This window comes from Pelodiscus sinensis, chromosome 8, assembly GCF_049634645.1.
Source record: "Pelodiscus sinensis isolate JC-2024 chromosome 8, ASM4963464v1, whole genome shotgun sequence".
In the NCBI taxonomy this organism is placed as follows: domain Eukaryota; kingdom Metazoa; phylum Chordata; order Testudines; family Trionychidae; genus Pelodiscus; species Pelodiscus sinensis.
The window spans coordinates 18,101,573-18,119,487 of record NC_134718.1 but is presented as its reverse complement, the minus strand read 5'-3'; the positions used below and the strand labels follow the sequence as shown (position 1 = coordinate 18,119,487).

Sequence of the window (17,915 nt, the reverse complement as noted above, 5' to 3'; positions counted from 1 at the left end):
GGGTACTTGGCCCTGCCAGAAGGGCAGAGAACAGGACTTGATGACCTCTCAAAGTCCCTTCCAGCTCTATGAGATAGGTATATGTTATTATTATATTATGCTCTCCAGTGCTACTGAGCTTGGGAAGTATTACTCTGTGCCAGTTCAATCTCCTGTGGAACAGACAGAGAGTTCCTGAGTAAGGTCTATTAGCATTAATGTTACCCACCCAAGGGAGCGGGTTGGCAGCTGCCAACTAGCGTCAATGCAAAACGCACAGCTGACATCCAGCAGAGAGCTTTGAACAAGTTAAGGCTGAATTCTGCTCCTGGCTACACCCAGGAGGTCAGTGGAGTTGAATGGGTGCAGCCAGGCAGAGCAGATGGCCGTTAGCAGTTTGTAGCACCTGCTGCACTGAGCCCTCTCGTTAATGGGGGAGCTAGTAACAAACAAAGGGTCATGTCCCCAGGTGCCGAGCTTCTTCTATTTCCAGTGTCCTCAATGGGTGTTGAGGGCTCTGTACCCCACAGAAGAAAATAACATTAGACCCAATGAGAGTTCCTGAGCTCCTCTGGGATGCTGCTGAATGCACTGAGTTATCAGTGATATCTCTGGTCTTCTTTGCTTCATCTCCACTAAGGAAGGTTCAATACATCTCTTACTTTCCTGTCTTATTCTGGCAGGTTTCTTAAAAACACAAAGTAAACAAAGGCTTTATTTTTGGTGTGCGTGTGGTGTTTAATGCAAAGGTTTTGTAAACGAGGCCGCTCGATATCGTATGTTCCTTTCCATCCTTCTCATCCCTAGGATTGATTCCAGTGTTTTTAGAAAGTTGACTTTCACTCGGTATCTTTGTCTGAGATCAGGGATGAACTTTTCATCTGCATGACTCTGCACAAAGCTTGCTGCATTGCAGCCACTCACCACGTGATCAAAAGCAAGCCAGCCCAGGCACGCACATACACACTTCTGAAATTGCCTAGTCACTAATATTTCACTACTGTTGTCCCTCCGCCCTCTTCATCCATTTTTCTTGTCAGGTCTAGCTGTCAGTTCATGGCTCTGTGATTTTCAAATGGTCTTGTTCCTATTATATGTCCATTCACAAATTATTCTGGTAATTTTCAGTTATTTGTATCTACTGTGTGCATGTTTAACTTGTATTGACTCTCATAATTATTTTATCTGTTTGATCTGACACAGCTGTGATTTTCTGATACATGAGGCATTTGCTTTCTTAAAGATTGCACATTTTGAAAATGAATAGGGAGAAGAATCAGAAATACTTCATATAAATGGGCCAAATTCTGCTCTCCAAAAGAGCTCTCATTGTCGTTAATGGGGTTGTATTGGGAGAATTAAGAACAGAATTTGACCCAGTATCTGTGGATGAAGTGTCTTCAGGTAGGTTGGAATCCAGCCACAACAAAGGCATATAAGAATCTGATGTGGTGGAATGGCAGAGATTCTGCACCAAGGGAGCATTGTGGGGGCAGGACATGGGACTTAAGTACATCGCAATTAGACTGAATATATAACTGGAACTCTTCCCCTTTTCATGATATCTCATGCTACTTAAGAACATTAAGATTCTACTAAAAGCAAAACAAGCTTTAACTGGGAGACATTGCACATATGTCGTGTTTTCAATCTTTCTCATTTCCTGTCTGGTGTAATATATCAATCTCTCACATCCCAGGAACAGCACAAGATGTACAGGATGTGCAACGTGACTGAGTGTTTCTGGTCAAACTTTTATTTTGCCTGTTAAATGGCAATACACTGTGAAATCATATGAAGAGTGCATCATAGGGAACAAGGGCAATCCTTGTTCATATGAGCAGTCTCACTGAAGCACATGGGAGTTTATATGGCTGTGGTATGAGTGAAAACTGAGTCAGCACATGCAGAGCTAGCCCAATGCAAGTAAACAGCAGACTGAAAAGCCACGCACAGTGGTCTGCATGCTGCATGCTGGTGTGTTCTGCTCATTTACTTAGAAATGTCTGAATCAGGGTGAGGATTCAGATTCCATCTGGCCAAGACCACAGAATTTATCAGCTTATCTAACCTCTGCAATCATGAGAAGAGCCGTTCTCTTGTTGGCTAGTAGCTTGGAGTTCTCTCCAAGAAGCATCACCCACACTCTAGAACCTGAAGACATTAACTCCATAGTGACCAGAGTCCCTCCATATCCACTGCAAGTTGGTGAATGCTTATTATTTATTAAACTTGTAGCCAGAGGTATAGCAAGGGCGTTATGTGCTCGAGCATAAAGACAAAATTTGCGCCTGTCGCCACTGCGCTGTGGGGTCTCGAACCTGGCACATGGCTGAGCCCAACCCTGGGAGAAGGGGGGAGCGTGTACCATGTCTTCCCCTGCCCCCTCCAGTTTGGGGCCGGGCCCCGCACACACTAACCTGCCGGCGAAGGTGGAGGAAGGTTAGGCAGGGGGCACAGAGGTGGGGAAGAGGCTCCAGCTGGCGACAGTGGGCGAAGGAGGAGCAGGGGAGCCGAAGGATGACAGGGGGAGCAGAAGGGGACTAAATTGGCATGGCAATAGCATGGCACCCAGGGGCAACTTCCCCCTCAACCCTCTCCTCGCTATGCCACTGTTTGTAGCAGGCCAGGTCACCAATGCCCCTCTTCAGGTTCACAGCTTTTAACAAAAGCAAAACACAACCCTGATTTCCACTGAATTTGCTGCCTCTCCAGCTATTGATAGCAAAGTATTGTCAATTATAATTAAGTCTCAGAAAGATATCTGATATTATGGAAGGAAGAGAGTTGTCATTTTTGAGATTTTAACTAATTTTTCATTAAAACCCCAATAGCTCCATTTCCAAACAAATTCCATGTTGCATGTGTGATCTCTAGCCAGAGGAGAATTTAGGGCAAATTTTGATGTCAGGAAAGAGGTGTTTAAATGCTAATTCAGAATAAAGTTATCAATTTTAAGACCGACTTGACTTTCTCAGGCAGGTTCCACTGAATGCAACTGGAGTTTTTCCTGAGGAGGGACTGCTGGACTGGGGCTCTTTGCTGTTTGTTTTCCCCTCAAGTGCACCTCAGCAGTCTTGTGTTTTACTCAGTTTTTAGCAAAAAGAGGCACAGAGATTGCCCTGTGGTTTGCCCAGGAGTGAATGATTCAGCAGAAGTTAGACGCTGGGATTCCAGTCTGATTCTCCAGCTACCTCACCATATGGCCCGAGAATGCAACAGACACATTTGCTGGTATTATAAAAGAGCATCTTGTGTATTGAGCCTGAACCCCTTGTACACTGGGCTAAGTACTCCCCACTGCCATTGACTTCAGAGGGGTTTCAGAATGCTCAGGATTCAGGATGTGGTCCATAGTAAAAAGAACCATAAAGACAGCAGGAAATTCTAATTGTATCTGAATCAGACTTTACCACCTTTGCCGTGCAAAGGACATTTGACACACACACATCAAGATGACACTGGAGTTCTTCTAATGCTTGAATACAAGTTCTGAGATCTTAAGAATATTCAGTAGGTACTTCCTGCACATCCATGTCCCCTGAATTACAACAGCTATGATTCCCAAGGGGTTCCAAAGCAGGTCTTCACTCTACTGACCAAAGAGATTTGAGTCAACAGCCAGCAAGTGTTCTTCCTCCCATTCAAAGCCATCGTGAGGTAGCATAACACTTGTGCGCCTTTATTCCTTTACTTGCAACCAGTTGTCCAGCAGAGGTCCCACCACTGTGTGGCACAAGCACTGCTACCAAGGACTCTGCTACATACAATTCCAAACACGAAATAAATAACGTTAAACTCATTTGTAAAATAAATGCCTTCTATGAAAATGACACATTTTAAAATGGATGAAAAATCTCCCTTAAATATGAATGTAAATGTTTTGTTACTGCTCTTGAGAAACAGGGAGAAACAAAGGAGAAAATCTCTGAACTTTATTATTTGCCACTTGAACCAAACTGATGATTCAATTAATGGAAACACCTTCTGGTGATACATGATAAAATCTGTCTCTTTACCAGTCACAATGAAATGTAAATGATATTGACAACAGGACATTGTTTCACTGTTTTTTGTATGTCCCTTAGGCAAGGGCTGCAAGGGATGTATATTCTCCCTTCAAACATTCCATAGGGAATATGCCTAAAAGGCAGAGGGGTTTCATTAGCTTTTCTGTGGCGTCTCCTCCAGCAAGGAAAATCTCGGCATTTTGACTCCATTGGAGCTGCATTGTCAGGGCACCAGAGAGGTACAGGTAAAAGGCCTATTGAGGGTATTGGAGCCAATCTAGAGCTGCAAAGCCTTCATTCAATTAGCCTTGTCCTCTGGCAAATCTTTCTCTTGCTCACTTGAGAGGCTATGTCTAGACTGCAGGCTTCTTTTGGAAGAAGCTTTTCCAGAAGAGATCTTCCAAAAACACTTCTTCCTAAAGAGAGTGTCCACACTGCCAAAGCACATTGAAAAAGTGATCTGCTTTTTCGAAAGATAGCGTCCGTTCAATGTGGACACTATCTCGCATTTCAGCTGTGATTACTCTGGATGGAATGGCCATCAGGGCACCTGTGCTTTTTAACTCTTTCCTCCTTGTGAAAGAACTCTCTCTTCCCTATCCACACACGGCTTTTTCCAAAAGAGCTCTTTTGGAAAAAGGCGTCTTCCTCGTAGAAAGATGTTTACCAATGTTGGAAAAAACCCTCCATTCTTTTGATTTTTTTTCCAAAAGAACTCATTTGCAGTGTGGACGTAAGTGACACACACACACACACACACACACAGTGATGGAAAGAACAATCTTATGGCCAGAAAGCTGAGAACAGAGTTGGGAGATCTTGTTTCTTTTCTTAATTCAGCCGCAGGCTTGCTCTATGACTTTGCATAAGTGTGTGTGCCTCAGTTTTCCCATTTCCTATGTCACATGAGGGAGATTTATTTTTTATAACAGGCTTTGAAATCTTTAAATGAAAGTTGCCTAAAATTAACAAAGTATATGATTTAAAATACATTACCCTCCCCCTTAGCATTTAAGGTATAAAGTGCTGTGTAAACATGAGCTAAGTAATCATTGCAACACTATTGTGCAGTGGGGATGTATTATTATTCCCATTTAACATGGCATGAAATCCTGGCTGCACTGAAATCAAGGGCAAAACTCTCAGGCTGTCTCTACACTGGCATGAATTTCCGGAACTGCTTAAAACGGAATACTATTCCGTTTTCAGTTTTTCCGGAAAAGGAGCGTCTACATTGGCAGGCTGCTTTTCCGGAAAAGCCCTTTTTCCGGAAAAGTGTCTGTGGCCAATGTAGACGCACTTTTCCGGAAAAGAGCCCCGATGGTCATTTTCGCGATCGGGGCTTTTTTCCGGAAAAGACTACTGGGCTGTCTACACTGGCCCTTTTCCGGAACAGTGTTCTGGAATAAGGACTTATGCCCGAGCGGGAGCAGAATAGTTTTTCCGGAATAGCGGCTGATTTTGTACAGTAGAGCATCGTTGCTTTTCCGGAAATTCAAGGGCCAGTGTAGACAGCTCGTAGCTTATTCCGGAAAAGCGGCTGATTTTCCGGAATAAGTGGCCCAGTGTAGACACAGCCTCATTGCCTTAAACAGAGGCAGGATTTTACTCTACACCTCTTGCCCAGTGTCACACAGCAAGTGTGGGGTCTAACTAGGATTGATAGCCATCAGCTGCTAGCTCTTTGGGGATTACTTGCTGTGTGCTGAGCTTGTGTTTGTCTGTTTTGTTTGTTTGTTTGTTTGAAGGAGCATGTGCTGTGGCCGGCAGTTGGAAGCTGTGAGCTTCTAAAGGTTTGAAATCTAGAAGCCTCTGTTAATTGGCTGAGCCTTAGTCAGGGGGTGGGGCTATCAGGAAGGCCAGGGCTTTATAAAGCAGAGAGTCAGCAACCAGGGAGCTTTGCAAACAGAAGCAGCAAACAGGGAGTTTTGAGAAGGAGTTGGGAAAGGGAGTGGGAAGAGGCCAAGGTACACTTGCTAGTCTTTATAGTTTAGTTTAAAGGTTTTAATCAAAACTTCCTGATTTAACTATCAATAACCTAGGTAGCTGTAGGAGAGAATGCAGGCAGAAGCCCAGCAGCAGAGTGGGGGCTATCCTGTGGCGGAGGATATCCTCAGCAGCCCAACACTGTGGCATTTAATTTAATAAAAGGGGAACTATGCAAAAGTGAGGAGGTTAGTTAAACAGAAATTAAAAGGTACAGTGATTAAAGTAAAATCCCTGCAAGCTGCATGGATACTTTTCAAAGACACCATAATAGAGGCCCAACTTAAATGTATACCCCAAATTAAAAAACATAGTAGAAGAACTAAAAAAGAGCCACCGTGGCTTAACAACTGTGTACAAGAAGCAGTGAGAGATAAAAAGACATCTTTTAAAAAGTGGAAGTCAAATGCTAGTGAGGTAAATAGAAAGGAGCATAAACACTGCCAAATTAAGTGTAAAAATGTCATAAGAAAAGCCAAAAAGGAGTTTGAAGAACAGCTAGCCAAAAACTCAAAAGGCAATAACAAAATGTTTTTTAAGAACATCAGAAGCAGGAATCCTGCTAAACAACCAGTGGGGCCCCTGGATAATCAAGATACAAAAGGAGCACTTAAAGATGATTAAGTCATTGCAGAGAAACTAAATGAATTCTTTGCTTCAGTCTTCACAGCTGAGGATGTTAGGGAGATTCCCAAACTTGATCTGTCCTTTGTAGGTGATAAATCCCAAGGGTCCAATCCTAGGACCAATCCTATTCAACGTATTCATGAATGATCTAGAGAAAGGGGTGAGCAGTGAGGTGGCAACGTTTGCAGATGATACTAAACTGCTCAAGTTAGATAAGACCAAAGCAGACTGTGAAGAATTTCAAAAAGATCTCACCAAACTAAGTGACTGGGAAACAAAATGGCAAATTAAATTTAATGTGGATAAATGTCAAGTAATGCACATTGGAAAAAATAACCCCAACTATACGTACAATATGATGGGGACTAATTTAGCTACAACTAATCAGGAAAGAGATCTTGGAGTCATCGTGGATAGTTCTCTGAAGATGTCCATGCAATGTGCAGCAGCAGTCAAAAAAGCAAACGGGATGTTAGAAATCATTAAAAAAGGGATAGAGAATAAGACAGAGAATATCTTATTGCCCTTATATAAATCCATGGTACGCTCACATCTGGAATACTGTGTACAGATGTGGTCTCCTCATCTCAAAAAAGATATACTGGCATTAGAAAAGGTTCATAGAAGGGCAACTAAAATGATTAGGGGTTTGGAGTGGGTCCCATATGAGGAGAGATTAAAGAGACTTGGACTTTTCAGCTTGGAAAAGGAGACTAAAGGGGGATATGACACAGGTATATAAAATCATGAGTGGTGTGGAGAAAGTGAATAAGGAAAAGTTATTTACTTGTTCCCATAATATAAGAACCAGGGGCCACCAAATGAAATTAATGGGCAGCAGGTTTAAAACAAATAAAAGGAAGTTTTTCTTCACACAGCGCATAGTCAATCTGTGGAACTCCTTGCCTGAGGAGGCTGTGAAGGCTAGGACTATAACAGGGTTTAAAAGAGAACTAAATAAATTCATGGCAGTTAAGTCCATTAATGGCTATTAGCTAGTATGGGTAAGGAATGGTGTCCCCAGCCTCTGTTTGTCAGAGGACGGAGATGGATGTCAGGAGAGAGATCGCTTGATCATTACCTGTTCGATTCACTCCCTCTGGGACACCTGGCATTGGCCACTGTCGGCAGACAGGGTAGTTGGCTGGATAGACCTTTAGTCTGACTCAGCATGGCCATTTTTATGTTCTTAGATCTGTGTGAGCGCCTCTGTAAGGCACATTGCCTACTTAAAAAAAGAACCTTAAATTACGTTTATCAGCTTTCAGCCTTAACTCCAAGCCAACAAATGCCAGCCTGCAGCCCTGTCTTGTCCAATGTTTTGTATCCTGGACAGGGAACTGGAGGGAAGTTAAATGGGAAGAAGACAGTGAGGTGAAAACCTGAACACACTCTGATGCTAGTGCATCCTGTAATTGTGTTGGTTCCTGCCACGTCAGTTTAGAAATATTCTCAAGAAACTTGTTTCCTGTCCATTCAAAAAATAGATTGATGAGGCAGTTACATTACTCTTTGATGGAGTCTAGCTAAAAGCACATTTTGAAGGGTCAGGAAAAGAGATGAATGCGGATTCTTACCTCCAGTTGTCACACACAGCCATGGTTTCCTGCAAAAAGCTCCTGGCAGGAACCGCTTTTTTATTTGTTTACATTATTTGTAGAGTCAAAAAGCTCCAGCCGTCTTAAAGAGGAGGGCAGAGCTCTGAGCCCCCTACCAGATAGGTTTCTGACTACAGTGAACTGCCCTTCCTGCTTGTTCACACACTCGCACACATGGCTTCTCAGTTTGTTTCTCTGATGCTAGGCAGCAGGTTCCGCTTCTGGCCTGTCTCCAGGGCCATTACTTCACTTCCACTAATCAGCATGGATTCTGCTAATCCCCTAGAGGCCACACATGGGGTGCCCTGACTACTGCAGCTGATATTCTGTAACACAAAGAAAGTAACAAATGGTATGACTGAAGCAATGCACTCGATGCAACTACAAGTAGGCAAGAAAGGGAAGAAAATACTGGCCCAAAACACTTCTTAAATAGCACGAAACACTGAAAATACAGTTACCGGCTATTTATACTCTTTGTTGTACATTGTTTAGTTATAAATTGTACTGCTGTTTATTTTTATAAGGTGCCAAACACATGCCAATTGCTTTACAAACAGGGCACGTCTATACAGCAGAGCTAAAGTCAAATTAAGCTGCGCAGCTTCAGCTACGTCAATTGCACAGCTGAAGTCAAAATATCTTAACTTGGCTTTTGGTGCTGTCTACACAGCAGGAAGTTGAAGGGAGAACACTCTTCCTTCGATTTCCCTTACTCCTCGTGAATGAGGATTACAGAAGTCAGAGTAAGAAGTCCTTCAACTCGCCATTATTTCAAAATAACGGCTTGCTGTATAGACACGATCTTCGTTATTTCAGAATAACGTTAGTTATTCCAAAATAATGCCGCTGTGTAGCTATAACTACCCAGATCCCAGTGCTGCAATCAGATCTGCCCACATGCATCCAGTTGGGGATCTTAAGTTTAGCCTCTATTTGACACTTTACAACTACTGAGATCAGATCTGCAGCTGTAGTTCCACAAAAGTCATCTGAACTAGGCCACTTTACAGCAGCAAGGCTCCAGCACATACTTTTCCAGGAGTTTTTTTATTGTCCTCTTTTCATTGGGAGACACACATAATGGTGCCAGTTCCTTGATTATCATCTAGCATGTGTCACTCGCCTTTTCACATGCCAAGTTCATCAGTGCAGGGAACCACAGATGGTCTCTTTAACTGGAGGGCTTTCCCTAATCTCAAGAGTAATGGCAGTGGGCCAACAAATTCACAGCTGAGGCTGACTAGATGAGATTCCCTGTGGCCTTTGTTATTTGCTGACAACACCACTGCCGCCTCAGCTAGGAAATGCTGCTCTTGTGTGATGGGGACAGACCAATGAGACCTTTCTACCTCTCCCAGCCCCTGCGAGTTGGTGGAGTTTAAGAAATTGAACTCTGTCTTCCGCACAGCAGGATGCCATTGGAATCCGGGGTTTACTCAGCATAGGCATCACAGTAATCATCACAGCTCATAGCGCAATACAGACAACCAGCAAATATTGGAGGGAAAATCGTTGCAGTGCTGTATGTGTTGCAAAATGTTATAAGAAGTTATGGACATGTCCTATGGCAGGTGCCAGGGGACTTAATAACTTCAGTACTTAACACTGTGTGTATATCTACACAGCAGTGATATTTTGGAATAACTAATGTTATTCCAAAATAACAAGGAAAGATAGAAAGTATGGCAAAAGACTGCCTTGGCTTAACCAGGAGATCTTGCATGATCTCAAAATCAAAAAGGAATCCTATCAAAAGTGAAAGCTAGGACAAATTACAAAGGATGAATATAAGCAAACAATACAGGTATGCAAAGGCACAAAATGAGCTCAAACTAGCTACAACATAAAGAGAAACAAGAAGACATTCTACAAATATATTAGAAGGAAGAGGAAGACCAAGGACAGGGTAGGCCCATTGCTCAGTGAGGAGGGAGAAACAGTAACAGGAAACATAGAAATGGCAGAGATGCTTAATGACTTCTTTGTTTTGGTATTCACCAAGAAGACTGATGAAGGAATGCCTAACATAGTAAATACTAGTGGGCAGGGCTAGCCGAGCCGCGGTGAGCCTTGCTCACCAGCCGCGCTGTCCGGAGATCTGCACATGTGCAGATCGTTCTGCGCATGCGCAGATCACCCAAACCCGGCTCTTCTGGGTTGTAATCTACTCACCACGGGCGAGTAGATTACATAGTTTGTCGAGCCCTGCTAGTGGGAATACGGTAGGTTTAGAAGATAAAATGAAAAAGAACAAATTAAAAATCACTTAGAAAAGTTAGATGTCTGCAAGTCATCAGGGGCTGATGAAATGCATCCTAGAATACTCAACGAGCTGATAGAGTAGGTATCTGAGTCTTTAGCTATCATCTTTGGAAAATCATGGAAGACGGGAGAGATTCCAGAAGACTATAGTGTCCATCTATAAAATATAAGGTCCATGTATAAAAAGGGAAATAAGAACAACCCAGGAAACTATAGACCAGTCAGTTTAACTTCTGTGTCAGGAAAGATAATGGATAACTAAGGAATCCATTTGCAAACACCTGAAAGATAATAAGGTGATAGGTAACAGCCAGCATGGATTTGTAAAGAACAAATCATGTCAAACCAATCTGATAGCTTTCTTTGATAGGATAACAAGTCTTGTGTATAAGGGAGAAGCAGTGGACGTGGTATACCTAGACTTCAGTAAGGCATTTGATATGGTCTCACATCATTTTCTTATCAATAAACCAGGCAAATACAACTTAGATGTGGCTACTATAAGGTGGGTGCATAACTGCCAGATAACCATTCTCAGAGAGTAGTTATTAATGGTTCCCAATCCTGCTGGAACGGGATAACAAGTGGGATTCTGCAGGAGTCTGTTTTGGGACCAGGTCTGTTCAATATTTTCATCAATGATTTTGATATTGGCATAGAGAATATGATTATTAATTTTGCAGATGATATGAAGCTGGGAGGGGTTGCAAGTGCTTTGGAGGATAGGGTCATAATTCAAAATGATCTGGACAAACTGGAGAAATGGTCTGAGGTAAACAGGATGAAGTTTAATAAGGACAAATGCAAAGTGCTCCACTTAGAAAGGAACAATCAGTCACACATACAGAATGGGAAGCGACTGTTTAGAAAGGAGTCCTGCAGAAAGGGATCTAGGGGCCATAGTGGACCACAAGCTAAATATGAGTCAATAGTGTGATGCTGTTCCAAAAAAAAGCAAACATGATTCTGGGATGCAATAACAGGAGTGTTGAGAGCCAGACAAGAGAAGTCATTCTTCTGCTGTACTCTGTGCTGCTTAGGCCTCAATTGGGGTATGTCTAGACTATATCCTTCTGTTGACAGAGGGATGTAAATGAGGCACTTTGAAAGTGCCTCATTTTTTGAGGAGTACAGGATCTTTCAAAAAAGCCTGCCATTTTCAAAAGAACCGTGTCTAGACCGCAGTTTTACTTTTGAAATGGCGCTTGTTCGAAAGAGCGCCATGATGCAATTATGCAAATGAAGCTCAGAATATTTAAATCCCCGCTTCATTTGTACTTTCGCAGTGCCTCATTTACATCCCTCTGCCAACAGAGGGATGTAGTCGAGACGTATCATGTCCAGTTCTGGGCACCACATTTCAAGAAAGATGTGGAGAAATTGGAAAAGATCCAGAGAAGAGCAACAAGAATGATTAAAGGTCTAGAGAACGTGAGCTATGAGGGAAGATGGAAAGAAATGGGGCTTGGTTTCGTTAAGAAAAGAGGAGACATGATAGCTGTTTTCAGGTATCTAAAAGGGTGTCACAAGGAGGAGGGAGGAAAAATTGTTCTCCTTGGCCTCTGAGGATAGGACAAGAAGCAATGGGCTTAAACTGCAGCAAGGGAGGCTTAGGTTGGACATTAGGACAAACTTCCTAACTGTCAGGGTGGTTAAACACTGGAATAAGTTGCATAGGGAAGTTGTGGAATCTCCATCTCTGGAGACGTTTAAGAGCAGGTTAGATAGAGATCGGTCAGGGATGGTCTAGGCCTTGAGGGCAGGGGACTGGACTTGATGACCTCTTGAGGTCCCTTCCAATTCCAGTGCTCTATGATTTTATGATTGTTCAGACTGTTACTTTCTCCAGATGGAAGATTTGCAACATTTGTTTGAGTAGCCTCTTTACAATTAAGTGGTTGATACACCATGTTGCAAGAAGGATAAATGCATTGTGTATATCCTGCAGGAGGAGCTCTCTCACCCAGAGCACCCTGCAGAACCAGCTGCTGCAGAAGAAGAGCCCCCAGCAGAAGACATAAAAGCTACTGGAGAGGTAAAGCCCAGACACAAACCACCTAACCCTAGAATCCCTGGTCCAGGGTTTTTCTCTCAGTCTCTTGCATGCACGCCATGAACCTTTTTGTTCTCATGGAAATGAAAGACTCATGTGATCTCAGCGAAGCACAGGACACAAGTGCTTGGCAAGCCTCCTTCAGAGTGTCTACCAATGAATCTCTGACCTTGCCTGCAGGAGTTCCATTTCTGGGTCTTCCCGACACCCACCATTCTACCAGCACCCCTCTGTGCTGCGGCACAAAGCTCCCTCTGCTTTGTTCAGGGGTCTCTGGCTCAGGGCTGCATGATTCAGCAGTTTATGACAAACTCAACTGGAGATTAGGCTACGACTCAGCAAGCTAAATTTCACTGGGAACTTGAGCGAGAATAGAACGTACATTCTAATAGAATGGGAAAGGGGAACTTACTAACCTGCTGAATCACCTACACTGGCAGGTTCTTGCCTGAGAAATATGCAAATGAGGCTAAGCGTGGAATATCACTGAGCCTCATTTGCATACCTAATGAGCCGCCATTTTGCAGAATAGGCTCTTGTGCCAGAGGAGCTGTCTACACTGCCACTTCTTGCACAAGAAAAACCCTCTTGTGCAATGCTGTTACAACTATTATTTTCAGGAATAATGGCATTGCGCAAGAGGGTTTTTTTTGGCACAAGAAGGGGTAGTGTAGACAGGTCCTTCTGGCACAAGAGATTCTTCTGCAAAATGACGGCTCATTAGGTATGCAAATAAGGTGCAGCGATATTCCACGCTTAGCCTCAATTGCATATTTCTGGTGCAAGAAGCCGCGAGAAGCGCAAGAAGCCCAAGACATAGCCCTACAGTCCCTGTTGCCTTATGCAGGTTTCTTCATAGATTTTTAATGTGAGGCTCAATCTTGGTAATGTGTGGCTTCCTGTTGTCCACATTCTGTTTGAAATAGTGCTCTAGTCTCTTGTTTTGCTTCTCTTGCAGGGTGAAAGTGAAAGCAATTAATCAGTTTCAGGACTACAGGTGTGACTGAGAGAATTCCAGGAGTACACACTGCAACCTTAGTTGACACCACAGTAGTGAAATCATTCTTCTCATTGGCTAACTACTTTCAGCGCTATAGCCTTTCACGTGCCTCACTAACATATCATACAATAGATGTATGTCAGACTCTGTGTACAGGGCAACTGTTCACCGTGGTCTGTCCCACTCTAACCATCGCTGTCTCCTTTGTGGCTTTTTACCTTCCCCTCTTTGAGCCTTCTGCCTTCTGACTGTTAGCAAATAACATAATGTGGTTAAAGTCACTGGTCAACGTTTTATCTCTATTTGCACCTGCACTTGGAATCCCTAGGGATGATGGAAATGATTTTTTTAAACTACAAAATAAAAGTATTTGAACTACTTTTCCTTTGTCTTGCTGGTCCCTTTTATACGTAAAAGTTCTTTTCCACAATAATGATCTTGATCTGAGTTTCTAAGCTGAAAATATCTCCGGACATGCACACTTGGTGCTCAACCAAAAGGAGAAATAATCCAGTGCTTTGTTCCCTGTGTCAGCAATGAAACGGAGGGGGGGGGGGGTCTGAAATCCGTCAACGTGCTCCTGATATGGGCCAGGGTGAGAGGACTGAAATAATTCAGAGTAAAATCACTAAGGAGAAGAGCGCTTGTGATCCTGAGCAATCACATCTAGAAATGTGGATCAGTGTCGCCTGAAATGTTCCCAGGAAATTCCTCCCAGAATGGAGGATGGGGAGTGTTCAACATTTCAGATAAGTTTCCTTCCAAAGTAACACACAAATCATTGGTTCTTAGAGCTTTCGCCTGTAGATCTCGCTGACCTCCTTTGTAAAGTGCTTTATCATAGGGTCTGGAATCCTCAGAGGGGGTAAATATTTCTGAAACTCACTCTGATAACCCCAAAACATACCATATAATTAACTATAAACAAGCACATGGGTGCAGTAGGTATAATACCTCTACGTATCCAGTCAGATAATATTTGGGTACTTGGTTTCTACTGGAATACATGCTAATTCAGGAAATGTGAACTATTTACTCCACACAGCCTAGCCTATAGGCTCTCTTTGAGCTGCTACAGTACTTCTATGCTGTACAGCTCTGCGTTTAGCCTAGTTTTGAACCAATAACTGAGCCTTTGGAGCCATTCTGGTCTAGCCCTTCTTTGCGGCTGAATGATGGTTGCTATCTATCACTACCCTCAGGCCCAGCCAATGTGCTTGCAGGGCCCAAGGCAGCACACTGCGTGGCGCGGCCAGGCGGCTCAAAAGGAGGACAGCGAGTGGCTGGGTGCTGGGCAGTAGGGGGCTCTTAAGGCATGGGGCCCAAGGCACCCTTGCTCACCTTGCCTGAAAGCTTGGCCTGACCACCCTCACTTAATGGCTTACCGTTACCTCAACACAGTTGCTATGGTAATGGAGAATGGCTCAACCGCTTCCTTGTGCAGATGGGTGGGGATTTGCCCTTGTCCATATACCCTTGCTACAGCTCAGTATGTCTGCATGTAAGACTAAGGGGGTGGCTACACTGCACCCATAGCTCAAAATAAGCTACATAATTTGAGCTATGCAAATTGAGTAGCTTATTTCCGGTCAATTTTGAAATAATTTATTTTGAAATTTGGCACAGTCTACACAGCACTTATTTCTAAATAAATCATTATCCCGAAACATCTCTTACTCCTCATGGAATAAGGTTCATAGGGACGTTGGGATAACAAGCCCATTATATTTCGAAACGGTGCATTCAAAAGATGTGGAAGAGTATAGACATAGGCCTAAATGAATGAGAGAGGGTTCAGACAGAAATAGCAAAAGCACGTTGGGCCTATTTCAAGCCCTTTGTTGTTTATTCTGCAGCCAACATAACCTGAAAATTTTAGCTTGAGCTAAAGGATTTGTCTGTATATAATAAAATTAAGTAATTGTGATATTCACCAAGCCACTGGAACAAAAACTGTTCTGCTGCTGTTGTAAATCATCTGAATCACTGTCAGTTGAATCATCCCGATGATAAATGACAGAGGAGACTCAAACACATTAAGAACTACTGTTGTAAAAAGAACATACAGCAAAATGTTTTACAACAAAGTCAGTCATAGGAAAGCTGGCAAATTCAATTAGGTGAAAACAGTAGGAGGAGGAAAGAGGTTTTTTGTTTTCAAACACACACACACACACACACACACACACACACACACACACACACTGGGGTGAGGAACACAACAGGACTTTTGATTCTCCTTGCTTCACAGTACTGGCCTTCTAACATCATCCCATACGTGTTAGACCCTGGTTGGCTTCAAATTCTTGATTGTCAAAGTAGATTCACATATGGGATGATATTAGAAGGCCAGTACTGTGAAGCAGGGAGAATCACAAGTCCTGTTGTGTTCCTCACCCCAGTGTATGTTCTGACACACCTGAAATGGTGGTGTTATGGCCTGAGCACGCACAAGTCCCCGTGAAGTCAGTGGGCACGGTAGGTGTGCAAACCATTTGAAGAATCCGGCCAATACTCTCTGCCAAACCTCATACAACTGATGGGTGCTGGATGTATTAAAGAATAATTGAAATGCATCAGTATCGACTTCATGGATGCTTAGGGAGGGCATGGAGCAAAAATAGGGCCTGACCAGGCTGCTGCTCTGGTCCTGGCCACCAATCAGTGCTTCAGGCACAGATTCTGCCCTCCCATCTGTTCTTCAGGAGACCAGGTCTCTCCTCTGCCCTTCTTCCCTCACTGCACTGATGGGGCTTAAAAGTTGGCTCCCCATGCGCACCAGCTCCCTGGGAGTCACCTGCTGCCACCTGTGTAAACTCATAGTTGCTGAAATTTTCAGCTGGTTATTTAAACACATTGGAACATCCCTAGTCCAAATGCACAGACCAGGCTAGGGCAGAGGGTTGGGATGCGTGAAGGAGGAAGGCAGAGCTTAACTTGGGTGGCTCCCAAAAGTGACTGACATACCCTTGGGGGAAGGGAGGGAGTCAGTGGATCTCCACACACCACTTCCCACAGGCACGGGCCCCCACAGCTCGGGGGAAGGGAGGGAGTCAGTGGATCTCCACACACCACTTCCCACAGGCACGGGCCCGCACAGCTCTGATTGGCTGCAGTTCCTGGCCACTGGGTGTGGAGTTGGCATGAAAAGTGAGCTCCCCCTTCCCCTGGGGCTGTAGGGACAGTGCCTGGCCCCTTCTGAGAGAGGAGTTGCAGTAAAACCTGCCTTGGTCCCACTGTACTGCTGGTGGCTGTAAGTGGGGCCTGCCAGGCCCTTTCGCATCACCCAGGCCCTGGGCAATTGTCCCCTTTGCTTCCCCTTCCCCTGTGCAAATATAAACTGAGCCTACACTAGGCCGCTCTAGCTAGCTATGCTGGCAAGCATTGCCTAGTGAAGACAAGCCTTGGCTAAACCCTGAAGAATTTACTTAGCCAAGTACCCAGCAGTTTTGAGCTCTGGCCCTCTCTGTGGTCCTGGAATCAGACTTCTCACACCCAGCGGCTGTTGATGTCTGTGTGTCCTTGCCTACTGCATGCTGCCAGCTGAAGGCATAAAGGGGGCGTGGACTCACCCCTCTTCAGTTCTGTTTCTACCACAACCTAGTAAAGCCTGAGAGCACTGGGGAAGGAGGGTTTTCTTTGGGGGGAGGGGAGATGGAAGGAGGGGGGAACAGTAGAATACAGATAAAAGCTACAAACCTCAACCATCCAGATACAACAAGGTAAGTAGCCGCCTTTGGTTCTTCAAGAGGTGCCCTCTAGGTGCATTCCATTATGGCTGACTGGCACGTGGTACTCAGGTAGGAGGTGGGTGTGAGGATGCAGATGGTGCAGCCATTTGGAGCCTCACTCTCCTAAAGGAAGAGTCAGTGGGGTTCTGCACGAGAGCTCAATGTCTCTCAAACACGTTTTTGTCCCTTGTAGGTAGAAGGCAAGAGTGTGATGTAGATTGAGGGAGTACAGTCTCTTCTTCAGAAGCATGTGATTTCAGAAAAAACACAGGTAAGTGATGCATGTGATTGCTTCATGCCAAAGTCCAACACTACTTGGCGGGGAGGCATTTTGGGTGTAGTTGTGAAGCGACTGTTTTTATGGAATATATGATGGTTCTGCCTTTACAGGTCCCAACTAGCCCTGTTCGGCTGAGGTTATAGCCACAAAGTTTGCAACCATCAGTTATATGAGAGACATGGAACACAGCCAAAGATTTGAAGGGTGGCTTAGTGACCGCCAAGAATAAAGGTTAAGCCCTGATGAGGTGTAGGTTTCTTTATGGCATTTCCTAATAGAACCTTTTCTACTATTATTAAGGTTGGTTTGTATGGTTTAAGAATAGGAGCTGGAGCAGCAGTCAGTTCATTCCACCCTTCATAGCATGGCTGGAAACACAAGAAGGC

General features: G+C 44.0%; 1 protein-coding gene across 1 annotated transcript in view; it reads left to right on the top strand.

Annotated features, from left to right (window-relative positions):
• The window catches only part of SNCG (synuclein gamma), a 29,396-nt gene extending 15,496 nt beyond the window's left edge, over positions 1-13,900 (top strand). Inside the window, exons 4-5 of the mRNA XM_006112408.4 lie at positions 12,414-12,500; positions 13,477-13,900. Coding sequence (XP_006112470.1) covers positions 12,414-12,500; positions 13,477-13,497 — 108 coding nt within the window. The 3' untranslated portion in view covers positions 13,498-13,900. The remainder of the gene's footprint in view (positions 1-12,413; positions 12,501-13,476) is intronic.
• The last annotated feature ends 4,015 nt before the right edge of the window (positions 13,901-17,915 follow it).